At 38.5% G+C, this 17,993-nt stretch overlaps 1 protein-coding gene across 1 annotated transcript; it reads right to left on the reverse strand.

The window, feature by feature from the left end:
* Nucleotides 1–14,471: 14,471 nt before the first annotated feature.
* Nucleotides 14,472–16,668, reverse strand: LOC149011703 (cytokinin dehydrogenase 3-like). Its single transcript, XM_089161817.1, has 5 exons — nt 16,014–16,668; nt 15,649–15,776; nt 15,227–15,511; nt 14,864–15,132; nt 14,472–14,775 (listed from the first exon to the last, which is right to left on the reverse strand). The coding sequence occupies exons 1-5, from the start codon at nt 16,666–16,668 to the stop codon at nt 14,472–14,474; spliced, it is 1,641 nt and encodes a 546-aa protein (XP_089017943.1).
* Nucleotides 16,669–17,993: the final 1,325 nt, after the last annotated feature.

A 17,993-nucleotide genomic window follows, 5' to 3' on the forward strand; every position in this document is an offset into this window, starting at 1 on the left:
ACCTTAAGGAAAAGTACTGATATGTACGCCTCAACTCACCGTGTTCGAGTTCTTCTTGTTGTTATCGTATTGTTTCCTCGATGACATACGGATGCATAGTGATGTTACCTATTTCTTCTTCAACTACAACAAAGACATGGATATCTCTCCGAATCAGATAAGTTCTATTTCATCAATTCTATAGTCTTATACGTGCTGCCCATATAATGATTTCCAACAGATCTCAATAGCCCAACAAGGTAGAAGATACTTCATCTGGTGTAACTGCTATTGAGATGTGAAGTTAAGCTTAACTCATCACCATGGAACTATGTCGTTCATGCATCATGATGGCCCACGAATCACATGCTCAAATTGATAAGCCTAACAAATGACAACGGCCCCAAAAGAATGTATAACTAACATATGCTCATATTTTATATACCTCAAGAATTAATATTCTAATAAACTGTGTATCATAGGTAAGATACGGAATCTTGGTGATAAGTCGGGTTTTGGGCCAAAGGTGGTATGTTAAAGCGGTTAAAGACCCAACTTCCCTAAGGGAGGTTTTAGGTTCGCATCACTCGGTGGCATTAATATAAAGCTACCCCTGAGAAAGTAAATCGTGGTGCGCACAAGCTGGCCCGACAGTTCTAAAAAAAAAAAAAAAAAAAAAAAAAAAAAAGAGTAGTCAGGTTTCGGTGGTTGCCGACCCTACGTAGAGCCGAAATTCAGCTACATTTGACATGGGTTTCGGTGGTATTCCAATGATTATCCTGAAAGTTTTTTAATCTAGAAACAACATTAAGAAGGATAGTGTATTGGGGCTTCTAAGTATTAAAAATTAAGATGTGATTTGTAAGGATTAAAAATTAAGATGTGATTTGTAAGGATTAAAAAGGGACGTTGCTTTTGTTACATGCCGCCCATGCTTTGTCGGCTTGTCCTTTGGAAATCCTGACAGGTCGTCTTAGAAAGTCAATTGATCGTTTTATTTCTACCGTGGGATTCACCATAACTAACTATGCTTATAAATCCAACGGTTTAAACTTAAGGTCCACTTGTGATTGGAGTGGCTTACATAATTATGTCGTATCTGATTCTTTTGATTCTTGACAATAAAACATTGACATCTAGTAAATGACAAAACGTGTCCAAATTCATCTTATAGGTTCGCTCAAATTTTCATATATAATCGGAAAAAAATCGCCAAAATATCATGAGATTTCAATAAAATAACAAAAGAAAAAAGAAAAAAGAAGGGTAAATATTACTTACCTCCCCTCTTAGCTGGACAAATAGCACTTACACCCCCTCTTAGTTGGATAATATCACTTACCTCCCCTCTTACCTAGCAAATATATCAAACACCTCCCCTCTTTTAGCTTTTTCGATTAAGTTTAACTTTTACAGTTAAATATTTGTCTAAAACCCCAAACTGCCCTTGGCTAAAAATATATTTCTTATTTTAAATTATTGTAGTCACCCTAGCAATTAAAATATTAAATTATCATCATTAAAATAATTGTTAAAAACCAAAACACCATAGGTATAACCTAAATTATCTTTAATTATTAAAGCCCAACATATCCTTTTTTTTTATAATTTTTGTCAAACAATAAAAAAAAAAAAAAAAAAAAAAAAAAAAGTATTACAATCAAGTAAAATTAAAAATGCAATTAAAAAAAAGAGGGTATGTTGATAAAATTAAACCCGTATTATTTTGGGTTTTTTTAATTACTTGATAATTAAAAAAAAAAAAAAAAAGGTATGTTGGGCTTTTAATAATTATTGATAATTTGGATTTTAAGTTCGGTGTATTGGTTTTTAACAATTATTTTAATGAGGGTAATTTAATATTTTAATTGCTAGGGTGATTACGATAATTTAAAATAAATAAAAAAAATTTTAGCCAAGGGTAGTTTGGGGTTTTAGACAAATATTTAATGGTAAAAGTTAAACTTAACCGAAAAAGTTAACAGAGGGGAGGTGTTTGATATATTTGCTAGGTAAGAGGGGAGGTAAGTGATATTATCCAACTAAGAGGGGGTGTAAGTGCTATTTGTCCAGCTAAGAGGGGAGGTAAGTGATATTTACCCAAAAAAGAAAGAAGATAAATCGCTGATTTTTCGACAAATTCACCAAAATTTAGTAAAAATGGTATCATGCCCTTTTCATATCTCCAGCTTCAGCTTCTGAAGTAAAAAAATACGGTCAAGTTTCGGTGATATTTCTCCAATTTTTCTTCCTTTGATCATAGATCAAGAGAAAGTACACCCATCTAAGCATAGAAAAAAAATTCCGCGACGAAATTTAGGGTTTGCCTAGGGATGACACTTTTCCTCCAATGAAATTAATATTTACAAAGATAGCTGGAAACTGCAAACCACCGAAAAAATGTTGAAAATTGTCCCGAAATGGCGAAACTTCACAGAAATTCATCGGCGGCAACATCTTCAGCGGTGAAGTGTGCCTTTCAGCTGTACAATTCATGGCTGCTTACTGGTTTTGTTCTTCAGATATGAACAAGTCTGTAGCTTCACAAACAACTCCTCATCTTCATTGAATTCTTCTCTTTCAACGAGCTGTAAGCCTGTAGCTGGTTTTGTTCTTCAGATCTCAACTCCATCAGAAGAAGAAATATAAGAAGGCAGAGAAACGCTGAGAGAGAGAGACCAAGATAGAGTTTGTTGGTTCTGTTCTTTAGATCTAAACTCTTTAAATACAAGAAGGAAGAGAAACGTTGAGAGAGGGAGACCAACAGAGTGTTCTTTGGGTTTGGAAACTTCTACAACTGGTTTGTAGACACTATCGAAGAAAAGGATGACTTCCGAAAAACCTCGGCATGCAATATTTTCCGGTTTGCGAGGTTTGCCAAGGTGGGAACCGACGAATTTTGCCGAAGTTTCACACCTTGCGCCTAAGGTTATATTTATGTTTTCCCTTACCTCTCAAGTCAATATACTTCAAGAATTCTTCACTGTATCCCTTTCATTATCCATTTATCCCCTAATGGATATCTAGAAGAAGAGTGGGGATAATGGAAGGTATACAATGAAGAATGGTAGTAAGGATGGTGGTGGTTATGATTCTCAGCCGGGACTAAAGATGAAATAGATGAAAGGAAGGAGTAAGGGATTGTGGTAGTGTTGAACTGATTTCTATAGATTGATGACATGGGTATTGAAAGGTTTGATGCTATAACTAGCTTCCACCAGCTTTCTTGAACGGTTTCTTCCTTTGTTTATGTGCTTGTCACTGAGAATGACTAACTCCTCTCCAACTCAACCAAAACTAAAGGGTTGCTCTGATTTGCAAGGTGAGTACTACACTCAATTGCAATTGCAGAACTTCACTGATATCCCTGAACATCAATAAGAACACCAATAGTGCCAAGAGCAACATCACATCACTTTGCTTTGAGTGTTGAAATCATATCTAAAATGTTGGGGATGGATGCACAACCACAAAAAAAGAACATAAGCCAAAACATATAGGAGGAAATTAACAAGGTTCGGCAAAATTGCCGACATCCACTAGAGAGAAAAAGATGTTCCACTATTTCTAGGAAACCTTATACCATTTTTACACTTCTCAAAGTGTTGTTCCTTTGCTTGTCCCCCATCCCCTCTAAGGATGAAACCCTATGATAGATTCCCCAATCCCCTACTTTGATTGATTTATTTAGGTTATCCCATAAAGACTATTTATTGGAAAACCTAAAACCTTAATCCCATATAATTACAATTTAATCATTGTACAAGTAATCGACTCATAACCCATTCGATTATAGATACAGCCAGAACCATAACTACATGGACCCGCAGAATACAAGACACCCAAACCCAACAATCTCCACTTTTATTTGAATTCTACAAACCACCTTGAAGAAAACCACTAATGATATCTCTCTACAATCACTCGTCTTTGTGTATCTGCCATACTTACTGCATGGCCCACATTCCCTCTAGTGATGACTTCCTGACCAACATCACCAAAACTAGTATAGTACACACCCCCAACACTGGGGGTGTCTCTTACAACTCATTGCCGTTGTACGACGTGACGTGGCTCCACCTCTCCCACTGCTGCAGTTAGCTCCGAGAGATCCCCCCTAGTCACAAAATTAGAGTGAAGACCACCCACTTCCTTACAAGATTTTCCCTTGTTCAATACTTAAACAACTTGCAAATTTTCTTTGCCTATACCCCTTGCCCAAGTGCCAATTGGAGCTCCACCTCTTTCCCCACTCGCTGCAAGCTTGTACAATTCACTAATCTGTCTCTTTCGTATCTACCATCAACCGAAATAACCTGACCGTTAATCTCCATACAAGCCCACAAGATTAGTACCAACAGAGTGAAATCTCTTCAACCCGTCACTATTTGGAACACCAAAAAACTTTAGGAACACCTAATCCTGTACAAAACACTTTCCCTCAAAACCCTATGGAAACAACCTATATAATGCCAATTCGATAATTAAAAACCAAAAAAAAAAAAAAAAAAACTCAATTGCTTTTGCTATTTTCCAAGTTTGACTTTCGTTTGAGAGAGAATTCTTCCACACTCTGATTAGTGAGTGGGAGATGTATATTAATATTATATGAATTACAATTCAAATATTTGAATTTGAATTACAACTTGTTTACAATCAAACTCTACAACTTTTTGATTCTTTAACTATAACTCAAACTTTTCTTGATCAGTTGGAGATAAGATCAATCGAGGATAGAGCTAGTTATGGTGGCTTTGAATTTGAATTTGAATTTAAATTCAGAGACTTATCCTTTACACTCCCCCCCCCACAGGGTCATTGGTTGAGAACAAACAGTGAGCTTGGACTTTAAATTTTTTTGAATCTTGGAGCAAATAAGCCTTTGGTAAGAATGTCTACAATTTGGTCTCCTGTGGGAATGAATTGGATTGAAAGATTTTTTGTGGCCACTTGTTCACGAACAAAATGATAGTCATTCTCGTTGTGTTTGGTTCGTGCATGAAAGACTGGATAAGCAACAAGGTAAGTAGCTCTAATATTATCGCAGTATAGAGTTGGTGCAGAAGTGACAACCCCAAGTTCAAGTAGTAGCTGACGTAACCATATCAGCTCAGCGGTAGCATTAGCAACCCCTTTGTACTCAAATTCTGTACAGAAAACAATTGCATAACCACCCAAAAATTCATCTAACATGATCCTTTCGCAGTGACCTGTGAAATCCACCATCCTAAGGACTCTTCGCTTCACCTAAAACACTAATCTTCTCATAAGTACCCAAAACCATTGTAATAGTGTTAATCACCCTCTATAAATATAGTGAATGCCCAAAGCCTTTTTTGGGGCCTTCACTTCAGTACAAGTCATGTACTCTTTAGAACACACTGTATTTGGTTAGCAACAATAACAACACATAGAATCTCAACCAATGGAACAACTTGCTTAAAGTGGAGATTTACCAATAATTTGAAGCAGAAGTGAAGAGACAGATCTTATCCTGAAGTTAAAGCAAAATCACCATAATGGAAGCACTCTCCTTACTAGGTTTTAGCCCCTTAGATATTATAGTTCACTGTCAGCTTAATAGTGCTTCACATATGAATACAAATGTCAATGATATAATCGTCATCTTGTTTGAGTCCTCATATCCTTTTCCCTTCCCTTATTCGTTATATCAGATTTTCTTTAGTGGAATTCTCATTTTATTATAACCATAGGTTCTTGGGGTTTTTACTTTTCTGCTCAAAGTATTCCACAATGTGTTCAGACTTTGGCTTTCTATGGAGAGATTGTCTAAAAGATCCATCTGTAGGTTTACTTAAATTTGTAACATTGTATTGTTTGCCGCTTGTCTTATTCCCAGAATTTCATCAGGTTGGGTAAATAAGAGATTCCATTGCATGCTTCTCGAGTACAAGTGTGAAGAAACAGGTTTTATACATCCTCATTTAAAAGGAAAATGTATTTCAAATTAAGAAGGGGGAAAAATTGTAAAAGTTATAAATTATTTGACACCTTAAGGGTGTCAATTATAAGAAATCCCTTCTAATTTCCAGTCAGAAAATGTGATGTGAAAGTGATTTTTACAGCTTTAATTTCAGCTGTAAGACTACAAACATCTTTCTTAAAGTTAATTTGGTTAGTGTTGTATTATTTATAATATAATAAAAATAAAAGTTCTATTTTCTTGGGTTTATTAAGTGAATAAAATTTTCTATTATTTTCTTTTTAGGGAAGTGTTTGTATATTTAGTCACATTGAAAACCGAGAAGTCAGAATCCGAGTTAATTAATAGGTGTTGTATGTTAACTTTGATTTATAATAATAAGACATGCTAATGCGTATCCGATATATGAGTGAGGATGGTGTAACGTTCAAGCGCACACGAGCACGCACAGTGCTGGTTGTTTAGGCATTTTTGGCACACTCACTTAATACTTAGTGGGCTTCGAGCAAGATCAAAGTTGAATCGTATATTTTCACAATGGTGTAGATCAAGGATGATGGAATTGATGGTTCATTTTGGACAATCGAAAACTGCGGCCAAACGATTTGTCCGCTCATATTTGACCGTAGCGTAAAAACTCCATATCCACGGGATTTACCAAAACTCGCATCAACCTAGTGTGTGTGTGTGTGTGTGTGTGTGTGTTTTTAACTGAAAACCGGTTAGGAAAAAAAAAAATAAACGGAGAGAGTGAAATGGAGAGACGAGAAATAGAGAGACAGAGAAATGGAGAAGAACAAAGAGGAGAAAGACACGGAGAGAGAAACAAGAGAGAGAGGTGGTGAGAGAGATGGAGAGATGAGGGAGATGAAGAAAAAGGAGAAAGTCCAGAGAGAGGAGGAGAGGAAGAAGAAGTAGAGGTAGAGAGACAGAGGTCTCTCTCTCCGCCTCAAAATTTGCTTCCTCAGGTTTCTCAGGGAGAAGACAGGAGTGAGGGAGAAGACAATATTAGAATTTAAATTCCTTCAAACAAACACATCCTTGGCAAGAGCCATGAGGGTTTGCGACTAGGGTTAAATTCATCACTTTGATTACAAAACACACAAACAAGTGAGATATTAAGGTTCCATTTGGAAATTGTAGGTGCTATTGAAAAGCCCCCATTTATCATATGCCACAAAAAAATCTTAGAGAAAATTACACGACACATTCTATAAAGAGGGTAAAACTCTTGACCACCCACTATTACCTCTTTAATTACATGGCACCCACACTCAAAATTACAAGTTACCCACAATTACATTTTCAGTTAAGTGGACATGTAAAATGACCAAAATACCCTTATATTTAAAGCATTCAAATTTTGAATTTTAAATTACCTAAATACCCTTAGGTATCACTTCACCATCCCTTCACCCGTCTTCTTCCTCTCCACCACCGGAACAACTCTCCACCAGAAATGACGAGAGACGACACCCTTGCCAATGGGAACGATGTCCAAAGAAGGTAACATGCAGGAAGAGTAGATTGAGCGATGATTTATTCTAGGGGAATACTCGCACACACATGACATTTTATGAGAGTTGGTCACCTTCAGGACCTTGTGAATCCATTAATTTTTCTATTCGAGATTGGTGTGACAGGCTCTAATGGCCTCGGAGTTTGACCAAGAACCTCAGTCAATTTGTAAACCACCATCTCAAACAACACAAACATAGCCCCTTCCATGACGCTACCCATCTAAAGCAACTACCTTGTGTTTTGCTGCAGGACCTCATGATCGTCCGCCATCGTCTCCGCCGAAATATGAGCAATCACAGTGGTGTATTTGGTGGTTGACTCACACTTAGGCTGTGCCATAATGAGCAGCACCCGAGCATTATTGGCCCGTGCAACGCCACATATGGTGTCGACTATAGAAATCCCATCAGGCCTTTTGAAAGCCACAAGAAGATCTTTTGATGAGATGGGCGGTGTTGTCATATCTCCGACCATGTGAACGGAGAGACCCAAGTGAGCGAGACGCATGATTAGAGCCTAGAGCAAAAGACCCTCACGACCACACATGTCCACCTCTACCGGCGACGGCCGTGATTTCTTCCACCAGTATATCCAGTACTAGTGGTTTCTCCTCCTCCTCAATTGTTGCCTGCGAGAATATGGATGTTATCTGGTTGCGTATCTACGACATCATCGTTGCTATTAGTCGTTACATTTTCTTTGATCGATCAAAGGCATAAAGTCGTTCTCTGGTCATCGACGCCGTCTGCAAGGGTGCCGTCAAGTCTCTCATCATTTCTGGTGGAGAGCAGTGGTCGAGAGGAAGAAGATGATGGGTGAAGGGATGGTGAAAAGATACCTAACTGAGGGTATTTAGGTAATTTAAAAATCAAATTGTAAATGCTTTAAATATAAGTATGGTTATTTTTGTCATTTTTTATGTCCACTTAACTAAAAATGTAACTTTGGGTAACTTGTACTTTTGAGTGTGGATACCATGTAATTTAAGAAGTAATAACGGGTGGTCAAGAGTTTTACTCCCTTTATAACGAATGCTCTGTAATTTGCTCAAAATCTTTTGTCTAGGAAGCAATTTCAGTGTTACCCCTTTAACAAATAAAGAAATTAATTCTCTCTACTGGAAAGTGGAAACACTCTTTTAGCACGCGGTTTGTTTCTTCTTCCTCTCCTCCTCTCTACGGCTTTCTCCTTTTTCTTCATCTCCCTTGTCACATCCACCCAGCCGGTACCCTATCTGGAATACCCGAGTGTGTGATCCACAACCCCATAGATCAAGTTTAGGAACGATCATATCCACTTAACACAATAATATAATCAAAAGCAAGAACAAATCATTGAATTCAAGTAATTTAATAATAAAAGTCAATAAAGGATCTCAAAAGGACCATAAAAGAACATTAGAGTGCGGAAAATGATACCAATAGAATAAATCAAAATGTAGAGTGAGGCAGAAAAGTAGATAAAAAACAAAAGAAAGATTACAAACGGTTCCCAAGATGAAAGGGAAAACAAACTACTAAGGTCTCAACGTATCTATAAAAGATTAAAAATGGAAAAGACGATGTCCCATCGCTAGCACACAAGTGCTAAAGTGGAACTAATCCTAATAAGCTTCAGTCTCGTACTGGTAGTCTTCATTGACGTAGTCACCATAGCTAGTACCTTGAGTACCATACGAATCATCAACTTGGTCTTCATAGTATTGAACATCATAATCAACAGTAGTTGTACCTGCAAGAAAGTCTAACAAAAGATATTGCAAAAAGGAGTGAGTTCAAAAGAACTCAGCAAGGCAGTTCAATCCATAATAACATAATAACACATGATAGCAAATCATACAAAATGCACAATGGTATGAAACAAACAATGCAGATATGCTTCTAACTCTATATATGCTGGTCTCTATTGGCAGACATGCTTTAAGTCATAGCATCATACTACCATGGGTAGGGTCTCAAATCACTCTCCGTCAGCCTTCTCGGCATCTTGGGTTCTCCAGTTGGCAATGGGTAATGAAACCTTTTCGGACAACCTTGGCTTGGGTTTAGGTCAACACTCTCTCACGCCTCCGTTTGGTCTAAGTACTGGCACATGTCAGGGTTAAACCTAGCCAAATGCAAGTCTTCTACTTAGTTATATCAACTTAGATCCAGATACTTCCATTCCTCGCCTCGAGCGATCCTTTCTGATATCTTTTCCCTAGAGTCAACGTATCCTATGGCTACAACCAACTCGGACTACGAACTCATCAACCCTATTGGTCAGTTACATCAAGTTAATAGGAAGTTCCATGTTTATCTCACGGGTTGATTACCAGTCTTGAGTTCCAAGGCCCATGTTCCACTTCTGCAACCGTACCAATGAATGGCCTCTCACGAGTATCCACAATGTCATTCATGTCCTCTCACGGATATAATTCACCGGTATCCCGAGGGCCCACAAATCCCCATTACTACCATGGGTTGCTCGGTCTCAATTCCCTTCCGATCGGGTCTGATATAACAAGGACATCCTAGTCAAACACTTCTAGACATGCCCTAAGTATGTCAACCAGTAATCAGGGAAAGTACCAAGGGACACCATAGGAAAATGTCTCATACCACCTCCACTGGTGTTCAAAGGCAGGAATGTCAAAAGGGCATTCCCCATTCTCCAATCAAAAGCCTAGGCATTCACATGACATCACAATCGTGATTCCATACATGTCACACCATAGTCCAAATCACATTCAACATCATTCATGATTCATTCCAATATGTAAATCACAATATGAATAACCTACTGTAATAGCAGAAGTAACATAATATAAAGAAGGTAAATCAACAATAGGTAAATCAAGCATTCGAATCATATCATAACAAGGTATGTAAATATGCATATTGTGAGTGGAATACTCACCTCGTATTTGATTTCATAAACTTCGAGAAAGAGATCAATGGGCAAGTCCAAGATCACCAAAATAACCCTAAACAAACATGTATTGAATATAAGGAACAAACCCTAATGATCGGAGACGAAATGGAAGCAAAACAGAGCAAAACTGAGGCGACTGGCTTGGTTGGTCGATTGGTTGGTCTCCTTTCCCAGTTGACCAACTAGTCGACCAATGGAACAGTACGGGGCTGCAAACCCTAATTTGGTCATAACTTCTTTGTTTGAAGTCCGATTGGTCCAAAATTCGAAGGGAAGCATCCTTGAAGATATTAGGACTATCTAAAAAGGTCAAAGCTTCAAATCATGGTCAAAAGATAGGATCTTGATTAAGCCATAACAATTTAGGGTCTCATCATATATAGTCCCTAGCTCTTATGGAAAGACTAGGGAGAATAAAGATTCACCCTAGGGAGTAAAGAATAAGAAATCACATCAAGAAAATATTTGGAGATGAACCAACAATTAATAAAGGATTAGGGTTTCCTAATTTGGTTACCTCTCATGAGGATTACCAAAATCAACTCTCACAAAATAACCCAAGGTAGATTCACAGAGGGTAAGGGAAACATAGAATTAGTATTTCAAAATCAAGAATGGCATTGGGGAGGATCCACCAATTTAACATAAAAAATAATTTTAACCAAATTGGTTACCCTCTCATGAGGGTTACCCAAAGGTTTCCTCCCAAAATCTCCCTACTTTTGGTTTTCAACAGTCCTAGGAACATTAGGGATCAACCCCTCAATCATGAGGACACAAGGGAAAGTCATAGTCATGGTAATGGTATGAGGCCTTTCCCACAATCATAAACTTTGTAGGAAAAACAATACACGGGAGTAATCAAGAATTCAGGTTAAATCAAGAAACAAGAACATCAAGAAAGTATTGGTTAGGGCAATGAGACAAACAAAGTTTCACATAAAGTGAAAGGAAACGAATTCTAATCATGCAATTAGGGTTTTACTAACAAGAATCTGTGTATCCCACGGAAAGACTAGGGAGAATAAAGATTCACCCTAGGGCAAAGAATTTACAATCAAGAAAGGTGTTGGGGAGGATCCAACGAAATGAAAGAGGATTAGGGTTCCCCAATTTGAATATCCTCTCATGAAGGTTACCCAAGGGTTTCATCCCAAAATCACCCTACTTTTGGTTTCCCATAAACAACTCTCAAAATAACCCAATATGGTTCACAGAGGATAGGGGAAAGAGGGGATCAACCTAAAAATCATCGGGATAGAAGGAAAGGTTGTAACACTGATGTGAGACCTTTTCCCACAATCACCAAGATCATTAGAAAGTAGTGAGGGAGTGATCAAGATCTTAGGTAAAGTCAAATTCAAGAATCGTCGTCATATGGCTTCAAGAACATAGAGTGAATTGGGGGATTCACTCTAAGGCTAATAGAATCAGAGAAGAGGTCATTACAGTAGTGTAATACCTTTCTCATAATCAGAAGATCATAAGTATAGAAGAAAGAATAAATCAAAGAAGAAACAAATCGATTACTAACCTTTTAGAAGAAGAATCGATGAAGAAACTTGGATGGATGCTTGAGGCTCTTCCTTGGCTTTGGAGGAAAGGTTCTAGGGTTCTTCCCACGTTCTCCAGAGGCTTAGAACTGATTGTGAGTGAAAAACACGGAGTTCCCCCCCTTTAAATAGCATAAAAAGTCCTAAAATCAACAAGATTTCCAATTTTAACCTTGTTGACCCTGTTGGTCGATTGGTCAGTCGACCAACCATGACAGCAACTCCATAATTGGGATTTGATGGGCCTAACTTCAATATCTTTGGATGGGCTTCATACCACACCTCAAACAACTTACCTAGCATTGAGGGATGTCTTCAAACCATGTCCAACTAGGCTTTAGGCCCATCAACCAAGTTTTTCTTCATCAATGTGCAGTTCAACTCCAAATCAAGTAAGGTTTCCATAAGAGAACACCATCATCAATATCCATGGGTTTCGAGTCAAACACCATGTCTTCTACTGAGATGGTCAACAAAGACTTCTTCCTTCACTTCGGGACTTTGGATCTACACTAAGGGAGAGGGTCTGACTTAACTTCATAGGACCTTCCAAGGGTAACAACACTGTACTTAAGGTCCAACTTGAAGATCAAACATCAAACAAGCCCTTCTTCACCCAAAACAGATAGGGTGTCTAGGTTAGGTTTGGGCTGGATTTCACATCCCTCATCTCTCCTATCTCCTCTCTCTCTCTCTCTCTCTCTCTCTCTCTCTCTCTCTCTCTCTCTCTCTCTCTCTCTCTCTCTCTCTCTCTCTCTCTTCTCTCTGTTTCTTTCTCCACTGAACTCTATTCTCCCCTGCATTCTCTCCATCTCTTTCACCGCCTCTCTCTCTTGTTCCCCTCTCGATGTCTTTCTCTTATTCATTCTTCTCCATTTCTCCATTATCATCTCTTTATTTCTCTTCTCCTCGTCTATCCTTTTTCCCCCTAACCAGTAGAAGTTTTTGGTTGAAAAAAAAAAAAAAAAAAGATTGATGCGAACTTTGGTGCATCCCGCAGATAGCTGAATGGACTTTTACGCCAAATCTGAAAGTGCCTCCCGCAAATCTGGAAGATTTGTTGTAGCGAGCTTCTGCTGGTCGTCTCCTACTACTATTGGTCTCCGCATCTGTGGCAACGAATGGCAGTTCAAAATCGAGAGCCAACCCTATTTGCCTTGAATGGACTCATCTTCTTTTGGATCCACCGCAGCGACAACCTTCTCCACAAAAGGGTGCCACCATCGTGACAAACGAGTCTCCGCCCTTGTGGCATGTTTTTGTCTCGCCTTTGCGGCATCTTTGTCTCCACCTATGTCACATGTCTTCACCTCTTTGGGTGTTAGTAATGGAAGAAACAATATCCTATCCATTTCGCTTAATTTTTGTTGTGATTGTTACAACACTTATTCTAAGGGTTTATTGGGCTCAAACCATCCCTTAGCCTGGATGACCCTTTCTATTACATGTACGACAGCTTGGTCAATTTCTACTCCTCGATTTGGACCGAACCTTATGTGCACTTGTATTTTCTTTCCGGTTTATGAATGAAGTCTTTAATTCCGTTTTAAAAAAAATAAAAAGAAAACAATTTTCAGCTTTCAAAAATAACCCGACCATTTCTTTAGCAATGAGTCAAGATGGGGGTTGGGAGAGGAATATTTTAGCAGCAATCTTTGTAGAAAAAAATCTCATTGCTGGAAGGTATGAATGCCCATCTATCCAGGTCAGAGGATAAAAGGATCTCAGAAATAAAGGGATCCCATTGCTGAATGGGAAGCACACTGAAACGTTTTTTTTATTTTGGGGGTGCAAAAGTCAACCGAGGTTCATTGAATTGGATTGTTTTTCACCCTGAATTCAGTATTTATTTATGACTGGGTTTAGATTTTTACAACCTGGGCCTTGCCTAGGATGAGCTGACCTTGAACTGGCTTGGCTAAGGTTGCATGCCTCTTGGTTACCCATTTGGGCTGAGCATCTGGGGACCAATTAATCTGCCCCAGCCCACTTAATTTGCACTTCCACTCTTGACAAGATAACAAGGCAGAAACTAGATCAGATCGGTAAACCGGAACCCAATCGACCCGCCCAAACCCAAATCCGAATATATCCTACTGATGGACATGTCTGTGGTTCAAAATCTGTCCCAAGATCCATTGGACCTTAGATGTGGCTCAAATTCTGTCCCAAGATCCATTGGACCTTACATGTGGCTCAAATTCAGATGCTGCGCGGCGTCGATCTCGGCCCGGTGGGGTGGTCATCGGTGGTTTCGTCTCGCCGGCGCACCAGCGGCATACGGCCGAAGAATTCAGCTTTGATGTGGGTACCCTAAAGCCCAAGGTAATTTCAACAGGACCAGGACTTTTTTTATGACCACATTTTTTTTTTAAAACCTGTTATGAAATCGAATCTACAATCATAACCAAAATCCATATTCTATACACATTCGGCAGAATACATACATTTTAAAATATACCTATATGCTTGTGAATTGACATAGAAGAGACCTAATAGTACTACTAGAACTGATCCATAAATCCTGAAGAGATATGTTCATGGCATCTCTATTCTTAGCCTCAGAAGTTAAAGATTTTTTGACCTGGGGACAGTATGGCTAGTGGATCAAACTTGTTCTTCCTTTCTTTGAACAAATCCCATTTTGCGTCAAAATGATTCATCCACTCTTCCCTGGTCCTGTAATTGGGAAGATATTGCTTCACTTTAATCCCAACCTCTTTACAAAACTGCATTATCTTCTTGTTTTGTTTCTCGAACTCTAAACTATGTTCTTCACTCCTAATTAGACTACTTGATCTCAATAGCCCAATAGAGTAGAAGATATCTTCATCTGGTGTAACTGCTGACATCTTATCATCCCACCTGCAAATGGAAATATACTTTTGCTGATTATCAGTTGCATGAAAATTAATCGATGGTGTTCTCCAACAATTAATTCTGCAGTACTCACTTGCTTTTAATCATGGGGTAAACAAGAATGGGTCCATTGGAATTCAGGTTTTGTTGAAGAATACCCTTGAAAACACCTGCATCAAAATCCAAGATCTGAGATTTGGGTATAAAAAGATTAAGCCATGGGTGAGGGATGTCCCAAAGTCCTTTTGAGCGAAGCTCTACTTCTCCTCTTCGAACCCTATTCAGGAAATCTACATAAGAAACATCTTTGGCGAAGATGAAACCAGGGATGAAATTCAACCCTTCAAGTAAAATTTGTAGTTCCTGAACAAGATAAATAACCAAAATCAATTTCTCCATTTAAGAAGAAATTAGGAATGAACTAAAAAAATCTTTATCGTAACAGATCATCACATACCCTATCAACAGTATCGACAGAGAGATGGTCATAATACTTGGCCACTTCAATGCAGTAAAGCATGCCCTGTTGGGTTGCTAAGGAAGTGATCTTGGAATGATCAGTGGGGGAGAAGAATGAAGATCTCCAATTATTTGCAGGACTTTGATTCATAATAAGAGAACCTTCCACGTAATCTAGACCCTTATTCTTCACTGCTTGATCTTTTCCATTGAGTGTGATCAGATGTTCTTGGTCTCTCGTGAAACTAGAGAAATCAAGGTAAATCATACGTACCCACTTCACCTGCAAACATCACAAATCAAACAATAATTAGTTTCTTCTAAATGTTTATCTTCTTAACAACCCTCTTTATTAAACAAGAAGAAGATAGCTTGAAGCCTTCTAAATGTTTGTATGTACATGCATGCATTATTAATTACCCTAGTTGGAGCCGGTTCTAGGGCAATTCTTGCTCTTATGATAATCCCAAACTGGCCAAATCCTCCCAGTACCCCATAAAACAAATCTGAGTTCAGGTTTCTAGAGCAGGTCACCACCTCACCTCTCCCTGCACATTCATCTTAATACAGTCACTGAAACAGCAAAGAATTTCTTAGATCATGCAGATTAAAATAATAATTATAATACATATTGGTTTACAATAAAATTAGCTACAAAATAGACACGTCTTGTGGCTCGGCTACCATGTTGAAATATCCAACCCCGAGATATGAAAACGTTCATATAGACTCGTAACAAGTAAAAATAAGTACAAGAGATGCATGCCACACAGCTAATTTTGTACCAGTAACAATGTCCATCTCATAGACGTTGCTGATCTGAGGGCCATGACGGAAGGTTTGGCCACTGATGCCGGCATTAGAAAGGGTTCCGCCGACGGTGATGTACAAATAATCTGTCCATGACTTGGGTGCAACGCCATGCTCCAGGGTTGCATTCAACACCTCTATCCACAACTGCTCTCCACCCACATCAACATAAGAACCTAACCCAGAAAGACTAATTCTTCCACTAAATCCATTTCCAAGGTGTTTCTCTTTCTCGTCACTTGAAATATTCAAAGCTCTCATATCTACTATGACACCATCCTGAGCCATGGCTTGTCCACAGATTGAATGACCCTGACCCCTAGCTGCAATGGTAAAAGGAGAAGAAGAACCATATGAGGATTTTATGAGGGTCACGATATCAACCTCAGATAATGGATAAAGAACGGCAGCTGGGATCACTCTAATAAGTTTGCCAAAATCAGTAGAAGCCATGTTAATGGATTCATGGTCGAAACAAAGCCTCCGGAAGATTTCAAGAGATCTAAGTTTCTCTAGAAATGAATGAGGAGATGATCTCCTCCTTTGCTTCTTCTCTATCATCAACAACAAACATTTTACAAAGAATATCACTATGAAACTACTCCTGACACTCCTACTACTTCTACCCATATCTAAGAGAGACAGAGAGAAGAAGAAGAAGAAATAAAGACAGTGAGGTGAGACACTAGGACTGTTGAGCAGTATTTGGTTGTCTCTTTGAGCGTTCTTGAGGGGGTATTTAATAATTTGGATTAAGAAGAGAAAGAAGAAAAAAAATTTGATGCATGAAACCAAGGGCAGTGGAAGTTTTGGCGGAAACCCTAATATTAAGCCATGGCTGTTCCTCTACTCACAAAGAAGATAGTTAAACAGCGTGTCATAAGTTCAAGAGACCACAGAGTGATCGAAAGATCTCTGTTAAGGAAAACTGGCGTATGCCCAAAGGTATGATTCTTGAATGAAGAGGAAGTTCAAGGTTTGCACATGATGTTACCACACGGAAGAAGAGAGAGATTGTTGAGCGTGCTGCTCAATTGGACATTGCTGTTACCAACAAACTGGCAAGGTTTCGCGGCCAGGAGGATGAGTGAGGATTTCTGGAGATTTTTCTTGCATCTCTAGCCTGTGTATGCAAGCTAGTTAATATATACTGTAGGACACATGAAGCTGTTGCAATACTCAAGGGTGGGTGGGTGCTAGTGGAGGAGGGGCAGTCTTGTTACCATTTTAAGGATGTTTTAAGTTTGATATAGATTCCAATGGGGAGATCTTATGATTTATGTTAGAGGAGATATTCTTTCTATCTTTGATTGATTTGAAAAGATTTTCCTCTGCATCAATCAAGATCAATACTCTCTGATCTGTCTGATATCTATTCTACATCTACTCATGATGTTGAGTTGAGATAGAGACATTAATTGGTCCTCTTTCATTGGAAGATATGATTTGTATGTGCTTAAGCCCACATTTAACCTTGAAATGTCATGCTAACTAATTACTGTGTCTTGATTCTGCTTCAGCCCACTCTACCTTTTCTAATCCCTACTCAAGTTGTCTCTAAAGCCACCATATATAAGCACTTTTAGCAGAATTGATTCAATTTTGTATCACAAATGTCACATTATTCAAATATCACTACTTGAGAACAGCTTACTCTTGTCTCATGAATGGAAACTAAGGACTACTATGCATTAGACAATGAGCAGCCACTACCAAAAAAATAAGAAACATTAATTAGCCTACAAAGCCTAGGTTCCCTCATAGATTAACTTAATTCGATCATCAAGATATTAGTCCATGAACCTGGAGACATTAGTTGGACTGCAATAATTTAAACACTAGTTATTGAAGAGAAAGTGATTATGAATGTTCTTTGTACATGCATGACAAACCACTTTTAATGAGTTTTTTCTGAGGATATGTTGTCTCCAACTCGTGTGTCGTCCCACTCCAAT

This window comes from Hakea prostrata, chromosome 7 (genome assembly GCF_041222555.1).
Source record: "Hakea prostrata isolate BN-2017 chromosome 7, UWA_Hpros_2, whole genome shotgun sequence".
In the NCBI taxonomy this organism is placed as follows: Eukaryota; Viridiplantae; Streptophyta; class Magnoliopsida; order Proteales; family Proteaceae; genus Hakea; species Hakea prostrata.